Below are 19,184 nucleotides of genomic sequence, written 5' to 3'. Positions count from 1 at the left end.
ATGGCTCCTATTGCGCGTCCTCTCTCTTCTGCGGCTGCAACATGCGCCGCGCGCATCGCTGTGCGGCTGCCTGCAACAGCAGCAGCAGCAGGCGTTCAGCAGCAGCAGCGCCAGCTACACACGTCGGGTGTCCGTACAGCTGGCACGAAGATCTCCCCGTCGGAAATGGCGAAGCTCCTCGAGCAGAGGATCGGCGGATGGACGGCTCAGGTGCGTGGGGCTGCATGCAGGTTGCCGAATGTGTGTCTCGAGCACAGGCTTCAAGCTCCCTGAACGCGATCCACAGGATCAGAGCGTAGAGATGTTGTGCGCCGTCGTGTGTAGGCGTGACATGGAGGGGCAAAGCTTTGCTCCTTGAGCCTCCACAGGAAGCCTACCGTAGCTGCCACACTCGACCAGCGTTCTCGCCAGTAGTAGACGACTGCGTCGACTGGTTCTGAACTTCAGCTCTTCGATGCTGCTTAGTCTGTAGACCTTTGGTGTGTGAGCAAGTGTTGGAATCGGGTTGTGTGTGCTTGTGCTGCTGCTGGTGCTCGCTGGCATAGACAGCTTCGATGCAAGACGTGCATGTGTCTACGCCTTGCTGCCGATACACCGCACAGCGTCGCCTCCTATGCTTCGTGCTGTAGCTTCATATCTGCGTACCTCCCAATATTTTCAATTCTCGCTTTCCTTATTTGCTGCCTTTAAATGTACACACATACACAATGTACGCATGTATGTGCATGTATGTATTTGTGTATGTATTTATGTATCTATGTATGTGCATGTATGTATTTGTGCATGTATTCGTGTATGTATTTATGTATGTGCATGTATGCATGTGTGTGTGTATGTATCTATGCATGTGCATGCGTATGTATTTATTCATGCGTAAGTATCTATGTATGTGTATGCGTGTATCTATGCATGCATTTGTGTGTGTGTGTGTGTTGAATGCGGGCTTTAGCAAAGCACGGCAGGAGAAGTTGGACGCGTTTTCTCTGTAGGAGATGGTATTGCGCGTCTTTTAGGGCTGGGAAATGTCAAGGCAGGCGAACTCGTCGAGTTTCAGTCTGGCGTCCTCGGTGAGTGTCGTTGTCATGACGAAATCGCATGTACGAATGCTTTCGTCATTGCAGCAGTTTTCTTGCACGGCCGTTCTACGGCGGAATATGTATTTGCATAAATATATTTTTAAAAAATTCATAAATTCATGAATATATGTTACCTCAATGTCAGTGTGTTTGTGGCGCCATGGATTTCAGGCATGGCACTCAATCTTGAGCGAGACAATGTTGGGGCCGTGATTTTCGGCGATGATCGGTAGGCGAACTTTCTGTCACGATATTGCAATTCTGCACGGACGATCTTCGCGAGGCATTTTTTTTCTTTGTAAAGAGACTTGTCGGAATTCCATGCGCATGGGCTGTTTGCCGTGACGCCTTTCGTGCACGTGTACCCCTTTCTGCTCGCTCTCTCGCCAAGGGTGTATGCGGAGCGACGTGTTCTCCGTGCCCATCTTTTCTCTGCATTTCATCATGTACCACAGTCGAACGTTCGCCCCCTGCAGCGTTTCCTGACTTCTTCACTCTCCAGCACAAAGAGGAGTCGAATCAGCCTCTTCTTCCACGCGCATGCCTCCCTTCGCTTCCTGCGCTCATCTTAAGGGCACCCGCGAAGCACGCGTATATACACAGAGACAAGCCCCTCGTTCTCCTCCTTCTCTTTCTCGATCTCGCCTTCGCTCTGCTTGGAAGGGCAAATAGATGCGACGTAATATATATATATATATATATATATATATATATATATATATATATATATATGTCTGTTTCTCTGTCTGTATCTGTGTGTGTATATGTGTCTGTCTTCCTGTGTGTGTGTGTGTGTCTGTCTGTGTCTGTGTGTGTGTATGTTTACTCCGTGAGCCTGCGCGTCTTTCTGTTTATGTGTTTCTCAACGCTTCCCTAGAGGTTCTGCGGTGTGCTGCTCAGATCAATATGCGAAGGTCACTCGGTAAAGAGGACAGAGAGAATTGTTGATGTGCCTATTGGTCCTGAACTTCTTGGTCGTGTTGTTGACGGCTTGGGAAATCCCATCGACGGAAAGGTGAAAAGCCATGCATACATGCATTTCTGAAAAGCGCTTGTCTATGTGCATAACGGAAAGAAGGAGAAAGCGACAGCGTGGGGGGGTAGAGGGAAGAAAGAACTGTGCTGTGCAGCATCGACTTCTTTCTTCCCCGTGTCTTTGTGTTTGTCTGTAGTGTATGTATCTGTATCTATGTGTATTTGTATCTATGTGTATTTGTATCTGTGTGTATGTATATATATGTATGTGTGTATTTTTGTGCTGGTGTGTGTATATGTATGTTTGTGCTGGTATGTATGTATGTATATTTGTGCCGGTGTGTATGTACACTGCAGGGCCCCATCAACGCCAAAGAGAGAAGGCGAGTTGAACTGAAGGCTCCAGGTGTGTCGCGTCTCCCCTCGTTAGGAAGCGAGTGATCAAGGTGGCTAGCCAGCTAGATCACTCTTTTTCCCTAGTAATACACTGCACAGTCGGGCAAGATCACCCGCTTTCCATGCTCCGCCCGTGCGCAGTTGTTCGATCTCGGCCTCTTAGAAACTCTCTTGCCGTGTCTGTAGTGTATATGCGTTTGTCTGTAGTGTATGTGCATTTGTCGGTGGCGTATGCATACTTGTCTGTAGTTTAAATCTATGTGCGTTTGTTCGGAGTGTATATTTGGCTGTAGTGCATGTACATGTGGTGTATGTCGAGTATGTATGTATATCTGTGGTGTATGTATGTCGAGTATGTATATGCATCTGTGGTGTATGTATGTCGAGTATGTATGTGTATCTGTGGTATATGTATGTCGAGTACGTATATGCATCTGTGGTGTATGTATGTCGAGTATGTATGTGTATCTGTGGTGTATGTATGTCGAGTATGTATGTGTATCTGTGGTGTATGTATGTCGAGTATGTATGTGTATCTGTGGTGTATGTATGTCGAGTACGTATATGCATCTGTGGTGTATGTATGTCGAGTATGTATGTGTATCTGTGGTGTATGTATGTCGAGTATGTATATGCATCTGTGGTGTATGTATGTCGAGTATGTATATGCATCTGTGGTGTATGTATGTCGAGTATGTATATGCATCTGTGGTGTATGTATGTCGAGTACGTATATGCATCTGTGGTGTATGTATGTCGAGTATGTATGTGTATCTGTGTAAGAGTATTTCGCGCGCGTGTGCATTCATGCATGCATGCAAATCGCTTCTTTCGCGATCTGCGCGTGGCTGTGCTTAGGAATCATGCCAAGAAAGAGTGTGCACGAGCCTATGGTAACAGGCTTAAAGTGTGTCGATGCTCTGGTGCCTATTGGACGGGGGCAACGCGAGCTTATTATCGGCGATCGACAGACAGGGAAGACTTGTGTTGCAAGTGCGTGAAAAAAGGCAAACCAAGCAGAGGAAAAGATGCCCTTTCTCCGGGGTCCTTTTTTCCTCTGCATGCATGCATACATACATGCAGGATAGAAGCCAGGGGGACTGGTGTTTCGTCTGCTAGACATTTCGGCTGGCAGCTCTGGGGTGTCGAATTGTATGCCTGTACGTGTCTGTCCACGTGCCCGCCGTCTTCTTCTGCAGTTGATGCCATCCTCAATCAGAGAGACACCAATGCAAAGGCTAAGTCTGAGGCGGAGAAGTTGTACTGCGTTTACGTCGCCGTTGGACAAAAGAGATCCACTGTGGTGCGCCGCCAGACGCTAAATGGCAATATAGCTAGCTAGCTAGCTAGCTATATATTCATCTATTCATCTACCTAGCTGTCTAGCTACCTAGTTATGTGTATGTATCCACCCAGCCGGCTAGCGAGCTACCTAGCTAGCCCTCCTGGGTAGTCGGCTGGCTGCTCTTCCTAAGTGGTTGTGCCCTTTTTTTTCGCCTATTTCTATGGAATAGTGTCGGTGCTTTTCCAAGCGCATGGCGAAGGGTGTGTGCCCGGGTTAAGTGGTGCGTGGTGTGAGAAGGTTTTTTTTCTGATCAAGGGTTTGCACTATGTATGTGTGTGCCGCCCATGTGCATATACATATGTATATATATGTATATATTTATTTGTTTGTTCGTGTAAATAAGGAGTCAGGGGTGTCATTGTTTATAGGTTTGTTTGCATTATGTGTGTGCCGCCTATGTGCATGTGTACATATGTATATGTATATTTATTTGTGTAAGTGAGCAGTCAGGGGTGTCTTTGTTCGTAGGTCTGTTTGTATGCATTATGTATGTGTGTGCCGCCTATGTGCATATATGTATACACGTATATTTGTGTGAGTAAGCAATCAGGGGTATCTTTGTTTATAGGTTTGTTTGCTTGCATTATGTATGTGAGTGTGCCGCCTATGTGCATATACATATATATATATATATATATATATATATATGTGTATTTGTGTAAGTAAGCAGTCAGGGGTGTCTTTGTCTATAGGTTTGTTTGTTTGCATTATGTATGTGTGTGCACTTTTAAGGCCCAAATTGTTCGAACCTTAGAACAACACGGCGCAATGAATTACACGACGGTTGTTGCAGCCACTGCTTCCGATGCAGCCCCTCTGCAGTTTCTTGCACCGTATTCTGGATGTGCCATGGGCGAGGTGAGGAGGTTGGAGTGTGCGCGGCTGTCTGTACAGCGGCGTGCGCCGTTGCATCGAGCCGAGTTCGCTTAGAGACGAGGCGCTATACCTACCTGTCCATGCATAAAGGGGAAAATTTGTTGAATAGGGGGATTTTAGAAATAGACGCACACCGAGGAAGAGGGGGGAGGGGTGTCAATTCTAAAACTTTCATAAAGAGGGGGCAAATGTCGCAAGCAGCAGTGCCAAAGAGTTTCCTGAAATGCTTTAAAGGGCGTATAGGAGGACGGCCTTAGAGAGAAGGGAGCGCAGCGAGCTATGGCTTTCTTCCTCCTGCTGCGTGCCGTTTTGTTTTTATTTGCCAGTGGTTTAGAGATAACGGCCGTCACTGCCTGATTATTTATGATGATCTTTCGAAGCAAGCGACGGCGTATCGGCAAATGTCGCTCCTCTTGAGGCGACCCCCAGGGAGAGAAGCGTATCCTGGTGAGCTGGGATGGTGATGGTGTGTGATAAGGGGTGTGCAAGAGCTGCTGCGTCTACAGGTTTTCGCATAGAGTGTATGTGTTTGTGTGTGTTTGTGTTTGTTTTATCTTTGTATGTATGTGTGTTTGTATGTGGTTGTCTGTTCGTATGAATGTGTTTGTGTTTGTATGTATGCATGAGTTTGTGTGTTTGTCTGCACACGTGTGCTCACCTGTCCACCGAGGAGAGGAGGAATTTTTCTTGTGTTGTAGCTGTCCTTCGTGGGCTGTGTGTATGTTGCGTTTCTTTTGTTTTGTGTATTTTGTTTGAAGCATTGAGTGTGCGGCACTATCTTGCTGCTATCCTTTCTTCGCACGTGTGTGCAGGAGACGTTTTCTACTTGCATTCTCGACTCCTGGAGAGGGCAGCGAAGATGAACGAAGCCAACGGGGGTGGCAGTCTGACCGCTTTGCCAGTAATTGAGACGCAAGCAGGTGAGAAATTGGCTTTTTTTTCAGGCTGCCTGCTACGTTGTCAGTACCCGCCGCATGCACATGCGTGCTGCAACAGCAACGCGTCCTGCCGTCTGCCGTGCGGCCTGGGGTGTCTCTACAGGTGATGTGTCTGCTTACATCCCGACAAACGTCATCTCAATCACTGATGGACAGATCTTCCTCGAGACCGAACTCTTCTACAGAGGCATTCGTCCAGCTATCAATGTTGGTCTGTCGGTTAGCAGAGTCGGCTCCGCTGCTCAAGTAAGGCGCATCCCACGTCCTCCCATATCTCTACGGGGATGTATATGAATGTATTTTATGTCTATGTATGTATATATGTGTATTTATGTATATATGTATATTTCATGTATATTTATGTGTATATGTATATTTGTGTATGTATGCATAATATAGATATATGTACATAGATATACGTACATATATATATGTATATAGGTATATGTATATACCTACATATATATATATGTATATAGGTATATATATATACCTATGTACATTATATATATCAAACATCCCCCCAGGTCCTTGGGGTCTCGCGCTTGCATTTCATCTGCGGCAGCGAAATTACGCTGCACTTTCTTTCTTGTCTTGGATGGAACGGTTTTTGTCGTATGTTTGTGAAACGGGGGTGTGGATGCGCAGGTGCAGGCGATGAAACAAGTGGCGGGAACTATGAAGCTGGATTTAGCGCAGTTCCGTGAAGTCGCTGCATTTGCACAATTCGGGTAAGGGGTTATGGGGGATGGATGCATGCGGCCTGGTACCTACACACGCATACATACAGGCATGTATGCATTTTCTGCGACTAGAACTCTTTGTCGAACGTGGCTGTGGCAAGCGTCTCTGCTAAGGGAGGCAGCGAGACTTTTCATGTGCAGTGGCGGGCAAGGTATGCGTCTAAGACGACCTCCCTCGGGTGCGTTGTTGTTCGTTCAGCTCCGATTTAGATGCTTCCACCCGGCAGCTGTTGGTGAGGGGGGCGGCCTTGACAGAAATTTTGAAGCAAAAACAAGCGTCACCCATGAAAATTCCAGTTCAGGTAGAAAATAAAGACACGAAATGCTGCTTGTTTCGCTTCCTGCTCCTCTTCCTGTCGCTCTTGTTTCCTTCTTTTCCTTCTCAAGGGGCCTCTCTTTCTCGCGCGACTCCGTCCTCTCGCATCTGCGCATGTTTTGGGAAAGGCCGTGTTTATTTTTTATCCTTGTGTTTCGGACTATTGGGGAGAAGTTTTTGGAAGCGCTTATCGCCTCGACAACGTCCTACTGTGCCTTACGCTGCCCGTCAGCGCGGGAATTCATCTATATGTATATATATATGTATTTATGTGTGGGTTTTTGCGTGCTTGTGTTTCAAAGGTGTGCGTGCTCTACTGCGGTGTGAAAGGATATCTAGATGCTTTGGACCCTAAGGAAATCAGCAAGTAAGGTGGTTGCCTCGCGCGTGCTGTGCTCTTCTCTGTACGTACACCTGGGTAGACGGGGTGGCATTCGCGCGCAGATCGGCAGATTGGTGGGAAGACGGGAAAAGCAGCTAGCTAGCGCGTGCGCTGATTATTTTGTTGGTAGAAAGCTACTGTTGCTGGCCGGTGGAGCGTGCAAATATTTTTGAGTGGCATGTAGGGAAGGGGAGCGATGGTCACTTGGGGTGGTGCTGGGGTGGGTCGTTTTGGTGTAGGTTTGAGAGTCTCTTTGTGAAGCATCTCGAGGAGAACCACCTTCAGCTCATTGAGACTATTGAGCGGTAAAGCAGGAGTTTGCTGCTGGGGGAAAGCGAGATCGGCTGTCCTCTGCTTTACCCGTGGAGAGACTTGCTGCAGCGTGGGGTGTCTTCTGAGGGTGAAGATTCTGGCTGTATTGGCACCTTCATTGCTGGGGCTGCCCTGCCCCTCGTCGAGAACCTTCTAGCGGTCTGAATTCTTGATTGCATGATGATGAAGCCTTGAGGCATGTGTATGTGTGTATGTATATGTGTGTGTGTGCGTGCATGTGTGCGATCTCCCTTCCAGGGAGAAGAAACTCTCTGAGGAAAGCGAGGCTACGTTGCGCTCGCTTATCGAGAACTTCCTTTCTGCCAACGAGTTCAAGAAGAGATAAGCCCGATGATAGAAGTGTGACGGTTCCCCGTGGGGGAGCGTGAGGAGGTGTGCATTGTTGAATGCGACGTCAAAAGCTGTATTCGAACTCTGGCTGGCCGATAGGGCTGCCCACAACCTTTCAAGCCCCAAATATATTCATCCCTCGAGCTGAGGGTGGTGATGGATGGGGTTGCGGGGGGGAATAGGGGAGAGCAGGGATTTTCGGCAGCTGGCATGCATCTGCGGAGCATAATTAAGTGCAACGCACGCCTGCTGCAGCTCCCCGCCGACAGCCCACTCACTTCACCGTTATGCTTTTTTAGCCTTGCGACGCGGCAAGCATGTCAGTGAGGATTTAGGAGATCTAGAGGCAGTGGTCGTTTGCTAAGGGGTTCAGGCTTAGGGTTGAGAACGTGGGAACACTTTTTGGGCGATAAGGAAGCCTACGGACTGCTTGGCAACAACAGTGCGCGTAGTGAGCAGCTGCTAGCGGCAGCCAGCTGCCCCAAGTATCTCGAGAGAGACATGAGGCTGCGAGATTCACAGTGCACCGAGCCCTCGCATCGTTTCGCTCAGACGCCTGCATTCGGGTGTATGTAAGGCAAATGCAGAATGTGCATGAGGAAGATCCGTTGCTGACGACACACACAACGTCCAAGAGGGCAGCGGCCCTTTTTGGACCATCCTCTTCCCTACTTCGCGTGAAATACACCAAGGAAAAAACTCTTACAAGAGTGCAGCCCACGTGTCTGTACAGCTGGGACGGGTACCGAACAAATAAGCGATTGTCTGTTCAAGTATGCGCTCACCGAATTCATGGACGCATTAGCATGCAGGGTGATGCACAATATCGCATGCGCCAGAAGGGCTGTGGCGAAGGGGGAGAGAAAGGCGGCTGGATGCGAGATTCAGTAGGCTGGTCAAGAGGAGGCAATAAGCGGGTAGACTTGCGTTCCTCAGGATAGTTCAGTGATACTATACAAGCAAGAGCATGCCTAGAAACAGAAAAGTGTTGCCAAAAATGATGAAAAACACGTCAGTCCATTCAGTGGCAACAGTTCGTGCAGTCGGGCACCGCGCGTAAGCGCCATGGAAGCATAACGATATACGGCAGGCCTATACATATATATGTACATATATATATATATATACATTAAGGGCGCGATGTATGTACACAGACAGCTCATGCGGCTTCCCCACGCCAAGGTGATTTCCAGGAGACTCTAGAGAAATTCGCACTGAAGCGTTCCCTCAAAACGAACGGAGCCTTCAGGAAATTCCATCTTCAGCATTGCTGTGGCGCAGTAGCCGGCGGTCCGTCAAGCTCACTGCATATCTCTTGAAATAACTGAAGCAGGCAAAGCCCCCAATATAAACACAACGCGCTGCGCTGGTGTCACGTTCAGTGTTTCCAGCAGGAAGACGCATGTATAGCCAGTAAAGCTTTCAGTAGACTGGGCACATCCGCTACACCCCATGCGCCTTTGTGCTGTCCAACTCACTGCGTGCGCGTCAACTCGAGACATCAGCAGATTGTTGAGGAGGTAGCAGCCCACAAGCTTGCGGTGCAGCGAATACACCTCAGGAGGAGGGGCCTGTTTCCGCGTTTTCATGGCTTTTCCCATTTGCTGCTGCAGTTCCTTCAAGACATTGAACTCTGCGAAATCCACTTCCGTTGGGAGGCCAGCTTTCTGCAGGGAACAGAGGTTGCAGCGGATACACCTGCACACGCGTCTGCATGAGCAGCAGGAGTGGAATGGAGGGTGCGCTGCATGCCCTGTGTCGCTCTGCTCCGCACGTTACACCCGCGCAATACACGGGCGCATTCACGAAATGGCGGACCCTCTGAACACAAAAGGCTCTTAGTTCGATAAATGCCTCTTCCTCTCGAGACTCTTGACTACATACACCCGCATGTGCATGCATGCAGCACTCGGTTGTGCACGCCCGCGCTCCTGGGGAGTTGCGCGCTGTCCATACACCCCGAGAAAAGGGGGACCCCGCGCACGCTTCCCGCCTTTCTCCGACGTAACACGACGCCGTTCAAGCACCATTCAAACACCATTTCGTTCAAGAATACAGCAGCCTTAGCGACCGACGTAGGGGCAGAATAGCACGATCAGCAAACAACACGCACTGGTTTTCTGAAGGGATGGCCAATGAGGTAGAAAACGCTGCACTGGGCAGCAACGAACTCGGCAGTATCGTTCGGAGCTATGAAACCAAGCGATGCAGCATAACGCTGAACCAGCGCAGGCTCCTGCGAAACAAACACAGTCCCAAGCTAGTTCGTCTCTCTCTCTCTCTCGAGAATTCATGAATGGAGGCACGCAGCAGGCTTCAACATGGGAGGCGCTTGCAAACAAGAGGATTGGCGTCATCTCGAGCTCCTCACATCCTCAAGCACTGCCAAAAGAAGCTGTCTGTAAGTTTCGACGAATTCAGACGAGTACGACCGTCCTGCGAAATACACGTTCCAAGCCCCAAGCCAGCCCGTCGCATGCAACACTGCTAGCCCGCGCATCAGCCCGTGACTGCATGCAGAAAGAAGAGCCTAGTCCGTCTGGCGTGCGCGTGCAGACTCGAAACATAAGAAATACCAGCTCCAAAGTCGAGCAGCCAGAGACGCTGCGCATTAGTATCCCACAAGAAGTTGGAGGGGTTTGCATCCTTCACACGCATGCACGCATGCACGCACGACAAAATAAAGCTTGCTCCACACAAGGAGCTCGCCACCCCTTCTCCGCTCTTCTTGCTCGTGCAAGTCGCTGCATAGCTACCCGTGCGCGCATGCAGGCTCTATGCGGTCCACTGCAGACTGTATACTTTCTGCACTGGCCTTCTCAGCGTGCAAACGCCTCTCCCCAACGCTTCACTCTCGACGCCTACCGTGTTGATCAGACGGTAAATGAAGATCTCTCGGAGCACTAGCCGCAGCAAAAGTCTCCCCATGGTGTTTCTGTCCCTCTAAAACGCGCCATGAAAGCACATACATATATATATATATATATATATATATATATATATAGAGAGAGAGAGAGAGAGAGAGAGAGAGACGGACATATATACATTTATACACAGACAGACACATAAATATCTATATATTTGTATATACATACAGACACATATACACATATGCATATTTACATACACACACAGACACATATCCATATATATACATATATTCACATATACATACATACACTGCACAACGCCTGCCCTGCTCGCCGCTGCTGCTGCTGCAGCCAGGGTGTAGGTTCACCTGTGAAGCCGTTTTTGCAGCCGTGGCAAGTGGAACCTGAAGACACGGAGCTTCGCACAAAATCCCTTTGAAGCGCGCATTCACAGGAGCAGCCGCAGCGGCACAAATAGGAGCACATGCTTTCAGAGAAACACAAGAATTTCGTCTCCCAGAGTGCCGCCAAGAAGGGCATTAGCTGGATGACTGCCGCCAGCTGGCAGGTTCGAAGACTGCAGCGGCAAGCCTCATTCATCAGCAGCTGGCGCATAAGTAAGCCTCACGCCGTTGATGAATTCAGCGGTAAGGAGGTGCTTGGTGGTAAGTTGCTCAACCACTGTCGGTACACCGAGACGTCCGTGGAAGTCTCGCTCAACGAGAAACTTGAATACGCGCTGATACTGCATTTCGTTGAGGTAGTTGCATTCTGCCAACAGTTCGCGTTGCATCTCAAGCGACAGCTGATCCACGAAGAGGGAGGGGGCTAAACCTCCGAAAAGACGCAAGAGCAGCAGAAGATTTCGGATGTCTGAACGAATGGACTCGCCAACACCTGTACCACCCCCCAAACAGAATACGCAAAGACGGCGCACATGTTTGCAAAGAGAGAGAGAGAGAGAGAGAGCAAAGGGGGGAAAGCTCGAAAAGGGGGCTCGCCAAACGCCAGCGACAGCTAGAGAGATGGAGGGGGGCAGAGGCACACAAGGTAGCAGCGGTGTGTGAAAAATGTGTACACAAGTATGCGAAAGTGTGGCTCACACAGTACAGACACACACAGAGAGAGATAGGCAGATAGGGAGATAGACAGAGAGAGAGACAGAGAGAGACATAGAGAGGTAGAGACACAGAAATAGACAGAGAGACACAGAGAGAGATGGACCTAAAGCGATAGCAGGATGCATGCAGGCGCGAATGCAAGAAGCAGCTGTTTTACAAAGTTGACAGAAGCACGCAACAGTGCCACCCCCGAGAAACTCCAGTAATGTTAGAGAGACGAGGAGGTATTTGAAATCACATCTGAGATGTGAGACAGCGAAATAACGCATGCACAGCAAGAGAAGCAGATAGAGACAGAAGAGCATGCTAACCTGGGAACTGCAGCTTGACAGCCACCTGCGTGCCAGACGTCAATACAGCTCGATGTACCTACAGCACGAGCAAGCGCAACCATCCAAGAAACGCATGTTTTGCATGCGCCTTAGCACGCCGCCCTTGCAACACTGCCAGCAGATACACTGCTCGTGCAAAAGCGTCGTCAAGACAGCGGCAAATACAGCCGATGCATCACTGGCACGCCTCTGCTGCTCACCTGTCCAATACTTGCGGCTGCGAACGGTTGAAGATCGAAGGACTGAAAGTGCCGTCGCCAGTCCTTTCCCAGCTCTCTTCGCAAAACCTAATACACAGCAAAAAAACACGCATCGCCAATCTAGGAAAGGCGCCATGAGCTGCTAAAGGAAGCGGGGAGAATGAACACGATGTACTGCAAGAAAGACACGTTGCGTCTCTTTCTCTCTATCTCTTTGTCAAATGTCTCTCTTTGTCTCTCTCTTTCTCTAACTCTCTCTTTGTCTCTCTCCTTCTCTGTCTCTGTCTTTCTCTCTCTATCTCGAATGTCTCTCTCTGTCTTTCTCAAATGTCGCTGCTGCTGTTTCAGCCCCACACCTCCGAGCAGCAACAACAAGGCGAACAGTACCTTTTCTGCTTCCCCAAAAGGCATCGCGTCTGCTGCGTCTCTGAGCCAGCAGCAGGAGACAGAGCCATACTCCGACCATGAGGAAATAAAGCGCGGGAAGTAAAGAGGAAGGGCATGCAGCAGCACGACCAGCAGCACCAGTGAACGGAAATCAGATATATATATATATATGCATGTGTATATATGTATACATACATGTCTCGCGGGTGCATGCGCCTTCTTCGCAGGCAGCAGCGACGCGATTAGGATCTGCTCCACGTGTAGAGACAGCCAGTGCGTGCTGCTGCACACTTCCTCACACACTGCTCTCGACAGCCTCCCTAGCGACACACAACCTCCACCTACCTCCCCTTTCTCCCCCTTTTACGCAACTCCCATGGCTCACCGAGTACGTCGCAATGCCTCGACAAGTGCTGGAGGCAACAAATCTTCCGCCATGCTGCACAGAAACACATTGCGCAGTGACGGCAGCTGGTGCTTCATGAGACACCCCGTAAAAGCCTCTCTAAAAGCTCCATGCAGCAGCACGTTTTGCAAGCGACTTCCCCCCCCCCCCGGCTTCCCTTCCCCTGCTAGCCTCCCTCCCTCTTTAACGCCAGGTAGAACAGTACGAAGCTTGTCATCTGCTGCAAAAAACGTCGTGAAGGGAGCATGCACCTGAGCATCTGGAGGCACTTGAGCGCTGCCCCTCGCATTCGGCATATCTTATCGGCGAAGAGCTGTGCTGTTACGCCATCGATAACTCCTTGCTGCTGCAAAGGTGTCTGTGGCAGCTGCTGCAGCTGGACGTGATGACGTTCTCCGGCATGTTGCTGCTGCTGCTGCGCTTGCTGCTGCTCCTGCTGCAACGCATGCAGCATGCGCGCAGCTGTTGCAGCGTGATCCGACAGCTCCGGCTGCTGCCCATCGGCTGCAGCCGCAGCGACTGCTGCGGCTTTGCTTCTCCTGTTCAATCGAAGGCGAAATTTTGCTTTCTGCAGCAGAGCATGCCACGACACTCTGCCACACAGCTGCACAAGCAGAACCGCGAAGTGCCACACGCGAGCGATGCGCCTCTTCGGCAGAGAAGACACCTTCAAAGGCTGGGCAGCAGCAGCTGGCGATGTCTCTGCTGCAGTCTCCATGGCTGCTGCACTGGCTTTTGCCAGTCGTGCTGCTGCTGCTGCTTGAGGAGCTTCGAGCGACGCTGCTGAGTTTGCTGCTATCGAAGGAAACAGCCGCGAGGCTGCGGCAGAACCATCAAAAGCTGCATGCACAGCCTCATCCGGAAGGGCCGCTGCTGCTGCTGCTGATGATGATGATTTTGCTGCTGCTGCCGATGATGATAATTCTGCTGCTGCTGCCATATCCAAATGAGTCCAGGCTACTGGGCGAGAAGCCTCTTTTGCAGCAGCCTCAATGAGGCTTCCTGCGTATGCGGCTAAGGCAGCACTTCTCTGCTGCACATCCTGCAGCGCCACTGCGGCAGCAACTTTAGGAGCAGCAAGCGCTGCTCCAGAGCTCCCCCCTTCAACGAAGGCGGCAGCAGCAACTCGCCAGGCGAGACGCAGGAATAGCTGCGTTGGATCGCCACTGCTGCTGCCGCTGCTGTCGATCCTGCTGCTGCTACGCACAGTGTTGCTGCGCTTGTTCTTGCTAGTGCTGCTACAGACAGTGTTGCTACAGCTGCCATCAGAACGCATGTGAAACCACTCGCTGGGTTCAGTTGCTGCAGCTGCAGCTGCAGCTAGCGACATCTGCCCGATGTCTCTTAAGGCTGAGAAGTTCGATGCTCCTCGAGTTGCTGCGGCTGCCAAGACTGCGTGAGTAATCCGCGCAGTGGAGCTCCGCTTGCGGTGTAGCTGCTGCTCTTGGGGGATCCCTGTTGTTGCTGCTCTTGCTTCTGTTGATGTTGTTGCTGCTGTTGCTGAGGTTGCTGCTGTTGCTGAGGTTGCTGCTGCTGCTGTTGCTGCTGCTGTTGCTGCTGTTGCTGCTGCTGTTGCTGCAGCAGCAGCGACTGGGGGGCTCAAGCAGAAGCTGTACAGACACCGCTGGCTCGATACAGCAGGCAGCAGTAAAGGGCCAGCTGCTGCTGCTGTGCTGCTGCTGCTTGTGCTGCTTGTGCTGCTGCTTGTGCTGCTGCTTGTGCTGCTGCTTGTGCTGCTGCTTGTGCTGCTTCTGTTGCAAGAGCAGCTGCGTAATACCCCTACAAATAGAAAAGTTTGTTGCAGGAGTAGTGGCTGCATGATGCTGCGCTGGCTTGGAAGCTGCAGCCTTCTGGGAGAAATACTGCCCCCCCCTCCTCCGACGTGTCTGTACACCAGAGAACTCCGCGAAGCCTCCCATGGCATGCAGACAGCCTTCGAACGATCCAAGCCACCATTTGCGCCATAGCAGCTGTCATGGGTTGCTGCGAAGACTGCCGCTCTGCTGATGACTGTGTCGGGAAGCATCCAGCGTTTGCTCAGTGGAAAGCAGCACGACGAGGCTTGGGAAGCCACTCTTGCATGCGCTGCAGTCGGTGCAAAACTCTCCACAAGACACAAGCCACTGGTCTTGCTGCTGTTGCTGTTGCTGCTGCTGCTTCTCCTGCTGCTGTCGATACACCTGGTGCAAGGGATACAGCTGCCCCCGCAACTGCTCAAGACGCTGCGTTTGGCGATGCTTCCGATAGAGCACATGCTGCTAGACAGCGGCTCTAACTCTCCTAGAATCACACTAACGCCTCTGCTCCCTAGACGGCTGCCTCTGCTGCCTTCGCTTCTGCTGCTGCTTCTGATCCAGCCAACACGACACACCCCACTGTACGACAAGGCGCTGAGCTGCATCTTGATTGATCGCAGTCTGCCCTTTTTCCTGCCAAAAAATTCACTCGGAAGCTTCACCAGAGACTTCCACCGACTGACGGTGTGCTTGCTGCGTCCTCTCGTGTTGCTGGTATTCTTCTTGTTGCTGTTGCTGTTATTCTTGTTTTCGTTGTTGCTGTTATTCCGTTGCTGTTATTCTCGTTGTTGTTATTGTTATTGCTGCTGTTATTCCGTTGCTGTTATTCTCGTTGCTATCATTGTCATTGTTGCTGTAATTCTTGTTGCTATTGTTGCTTTTCTTGTTGCTCTTGTTCTTCTCGTTGCTACTGTTGGGCAGAAGATACGCCGCAGTCTGGCACAGGCTGGGAATTTCCTCTTACTTTATACACCCCAGAAATGCAGCAGACACTTCAGCTGCTATTGCTTCTACAGTAGGAGGCTCCGGAAGGCGCAAGGTTGGGCTCCTGCTGCGTGCAGTGCAGCTCATACAGCTAGTATACCGTTGCTGCTGCTAACACTGTTGATATACTGTTGCAGCTGCTAAGACAGCTAAGATACTGTTGCTGCTACTGCTGCAGCTCAGGGGAACTAAGAGGAGGGCGTTGCGGCTCGAGGAAGAGGATGGATGCCTCCCGCCGCTGCCGCTGATGATAATAACGATGATAGTGATGATGACGATGGCAGTCAGCCATGGCTCTTCTGACTGCTCATTACAGCAGGACGGAATGGATGACGCATGCCGACTGAGCGGGAGTAAAGAAAAGCGGCGCTCATGCGCTCGAAATCTCCTTCAAACGAGCCGTAAGACTCTGCGCAAGCGTGGTGTTGGAGGTTTGCAGAAAACATTGCAGCCGTCGTCGCTGTCTTGCGGCAGGGAAAGCGGATCTTGTGCTTTTCAGAGGTTGCCTTCTTCAGCCAGATGCGGCAGATCTTCTTGTATTTTGTTGCAGCTTTCGACAGTGCAACACGCGAAATCCTCAGAGATCGTGTTTTGCAAATCAACTCCCCCGTCCCCCACCGCTCCCGCCTTGCAAGCGCACCTCGAGGCTGCAATTCTCACACGGGGAGTTGCTGCGACAGCAGATAGTGGAAACTGCGTCTTCTCCCTTAATCCCAGCGACTGAAGGCAGCAATATTATTGTTGCTTCATGTGTATGAGGCACACATGTGCGAACCAGCAGCAGCTGCACTGCTGTGCAAGGGCTTCTACCAAATGGCGGCTGCTGCTGCTCTTGCTGCATGCATGCATGCATGCAGCAAGAGCAGCAGCAAGAGCGCCTTGGACGCTGCCACCCCACACCAATGTTGCGTCTTCGCATTGGTTTCAAGAACCTCGAGACATATTGCTTCGTGAAAACAAAGCTTTCCCCGAAGAGAGGGCTAAGCCGAAGGAAGGCTCACTGCAGAAGCCAAGAGGGAGCAGCAGCAGCAGCAGCGGCGGCTGCCTAATGCAGTACACTCGAGACTGCCTCCCTGCCACTGCTCTTCTGCTGCTCTTCTTCTCCCTCTGGCCTTCTGCAGGCTAAATATTCTGCAACTTGCGGCATGATTCTCTGCTGCCTTCGAGAGGATTGGCAGAGCTGCAGGGGAACGTTTCGGGAGCCGCTCAAGGATGGCTGGGCAGAAGAAGCAGAAAGCTGCAGTTTCTGCAGCTTCTGCTGCGGCTGCTAAAGCGGCAGCAGCACAAGCTGCAGCGAAAACTGCTCCCTTCCTAGAGCATCAGCCAGAACCGTCTGGTGGGTCGGCTTGCGTCATCGTACAGCTGCTTCAGCAGCAGCTGCAGCAGCACCTCGCTGCAGCAAACGCCACAGGCGCTGCGCAGCTCACTGCAGTTTGGAAGAAGCAACAAGCTGACGTCCAAAGCCGCATGCACACTGAACGACAGCGCTCATGTTGGCACACGCCATCCTTGGCAGACTCTTGGCTACAGACTGCGCAGCAGCAGCAGCAACAACAGCAGCAAACCTCAGTCGGGGATGCTCGAGTTCAGCAGCAGCGAGAAGCGGAGCTTTTCCAAGTGGTCTTGCAGGCGCTCGAAGAGGAGGCGGAGTCGCTAGAGAAACAAGCTGCAACTACGGAGCAACAGTTGGATATGCAGCAGCCGAGATCACAAGGCGCTGAAGCGACTGCAAAAACGCTTCAGTATTTGCGGAAGGGGAAGCTGCTGCATCGCGATAGGCTTTGCATTGCTGCCGATGCAGACACAGAGATATACACTTCTAGCAGCGATGAAGAAGGCAGTGCGAGCAGCGGCGGCAGGGGAGGGCTTTTCTTGCAGCAGCAGCAGCAGCAGCAGCAGCAGCAGCAGCAGCGTTTTGCAGCACCGCTGCTGCCTCTGCGTGCTGCAATTAGACAGAGCAGACGGCAGCAGCGGCAGCAGCTGCGCGTACAGCTGCTGCTTCAGGAGTGGCTTCGCAGCAGAAGTTTGCATGCGCTGCAACAAAAGCAGCTGCTGCTTTCGAGCGACAGCGGCCTAAGCGCGGCAGCGACAGCAGCAGCAGCTGCTGCTGCCTCTACTGCTGCATGCGAGCAGCTGCACAGGATGCTGCAGCATCGCAAGGAAGTCGTCGAGCCGCGTAGGGAGTTACGGCTCTGGCGAGAAGCCGCGCAGTGTCTGTCCACGCCAGGCTGTAGCTTTGTTGAGCGGCTGCTGCAGCTGCGCAGCAGCAGCAGCAGCAGCCGCTTCAAGTCTGCTCCCTGCTTGCTGCTGTCGAGGGAAGAGGAGAGGGAGCTGCGGCAGCTCTTGCAAAAGCATCCCCTGAAGCCTCCACTAGCCCTTCCGTCGTGTTTCTTGTCTCACGAGTCTTCTTCTATCCTGAGCTGCAGAAGCTGCTTCTTGTGGCTCCTGCTGCAGCAACAGCTGCTGCAGCAACTGGAGAGGGGAGCATGTGCCGTACAGAGCAGAGGCTCGGAGACGCATCTCGTGAGGTTTCTTGTGCTGCAGCAGCAGCTTCTCCGACTGCTGCAGGGAGGCACCAAGGAAACTGATGACGCATCCTTGACTGCTGGAGCAGCACTGGAGGCGCAAGCAGCTAGTGCTGCGGCAGCAGCCTCGAGCGCGTCAGAATTCGCTATTCAAAACATTGCGGAAGGACAGAGAATTCTCATGGGTATGCGGTTTGAGCGCCTGCACGCGAGTCTTGGCTGCTGTGTCTGTGTGCTGATTCTACTGGTGTTGCATCTCCTTCACGTGAGATCTTTCCATGGATTCTTGCTGCTTCTTTCGATCCAGCACAAACGGACAGGCAATTGAACAGGCAGTCGTTTTTTGACGTGTCTGGTAGTTTGTGTCTATATGTGTGTGTGTGTGCAGGCACTGTGGACGGCTTGTATAGCTCGGTGTGGGGAGGCGGCTATTGCAGCAGCAGCAGCGGAACGGAGTTGCTCCTGTGGCTGCAGCAGCTGCAGTGCATGCATCCGTTGTACTTGCGGCAGACAACTCCCCTCCGCAGCAAAGAGAGGCGCATGCGCTGGCAGCAGCAGCAGCTGCTGCTGCACGGCAGCAACAGCGACTTTGCGGCAGCACCTGCAGCTCGCATGCCATCAGCGGAGGTTCCCTCAAGGCTGTTGAGCCAGAAATCGTTCAACAACTCTCTCTTTGCAGGTGAGTTTGTCTTCCCTGTTGGTGCTTATGTGGACAGGATGCAGGAGAGACAGCAGTCTCTCTTTGCGGGGTGTCGCATGTGCGTCTCGTCTTCTGAAGGAAAGCAGTTTCTGCTTGCTCTCCATCGCGGATGTGGGGAAGGGGTCGCATACCTCTTTGAAGCCGCTTCAAACG

General features: G+C 51.5%; 3 protein-coding genes across 3 annotated transcripts; 2 read left to right on the top strand and 1 right to left on the bottom strand.

Annotated features, from left to right (window-relative positions):
* On the top strand, positions 1-7,705 carry LOC34622711 (ATP synthase subunit alpha). Its single transcript, XM_026336943.1, has 16 exons — positions 1-210; positions 950-1,067; positions 1,248-1,305; positions 1,977-2,091; positions 2,409-2,457; positions 3,306-3,440; positions 3,647-3,750; positions 4,525-4,650; positions 4,995-5,115; positions 5,481-5,588; positions 5,710-5,852; positions 6,255-6,337; positions 6,549-6,651; positions 6,968-7,032; positions 7,287-7,352; positions 7,618-7,705. The coding sequence occupies exons 1-16, from the start codon at positions 1-3 to the stop codon at positions 7,703-7,705; spliced, it is 1,692 nt and encodes a 563-aa protein (XP_026192728.1).
* A 1,306-nt stretch (positions 7,706-9,011) lies between these two features.
* Positions 9,012-16,953, bottom strand: LOC34620387 (AF4/FMR2 family member 4). Its single transcript, XM_026336938.1, is given in 15 exon segments — positions 9,012-9,355; positions 9,415-9,420; positions 10,051-10,146; positions 10,287-10,356; positions 10,576-10,653; positions 10,949-10,984; positions 12,234-12,320; positions 12,621-12,660; positions 13,006-13,059; positions 13,278-14,068; positions 14,273-14,650; positions 15,534-15,586; positions 15,672-15,729; positions 16,377-16,526; positions 16,864-16,953. Coding segments are annotated over 15 exon segments (2,331 nt in total).
* Positions 16,954-17,018: 65 nt separating this feature from the next.
* Positions 17,019-19,170, top strand: LOC113147198. The gene is made up of 4 exons (XM_026336937.1): positions 17,019-17,045; positions 17,130-17,694; positions 17,812-18,523; positions 19,110-19,170. The coding sequence occupies exons 1-4, from the start codon at positions 17,019-17,021 to the stop codon at positions 19,168-19,170; spliced, it is 1,365 nt and encodes a 454-aa protein (XP_026192722.1).
* The last annotated feature ends 14 nt before the right edge of the window (positions 19,171-19,184 follow it).

The sequence above is a fragment of the Cyclospora cayetanensis genome, unplaced genomic scaffold, assembly GCF_002999335.1.
Source record: "Cyclospora cayetanensis isolate NF1_C8 unplaced genomic scaffold, CcayRef3 CcayRef3_contig_155, whole genome shotgun sequence".
Classification (NCBI taxonomy): domain Eukaryota; phylum Apicomplexa; class Conoidasida; order Eucoccidiorida; family Eimeriidae; genus Cyclospora; species Cyclospora cayetanensis.
This window is presented reverse-complemented; position numbering and strand designations above follow the sequence as displayed.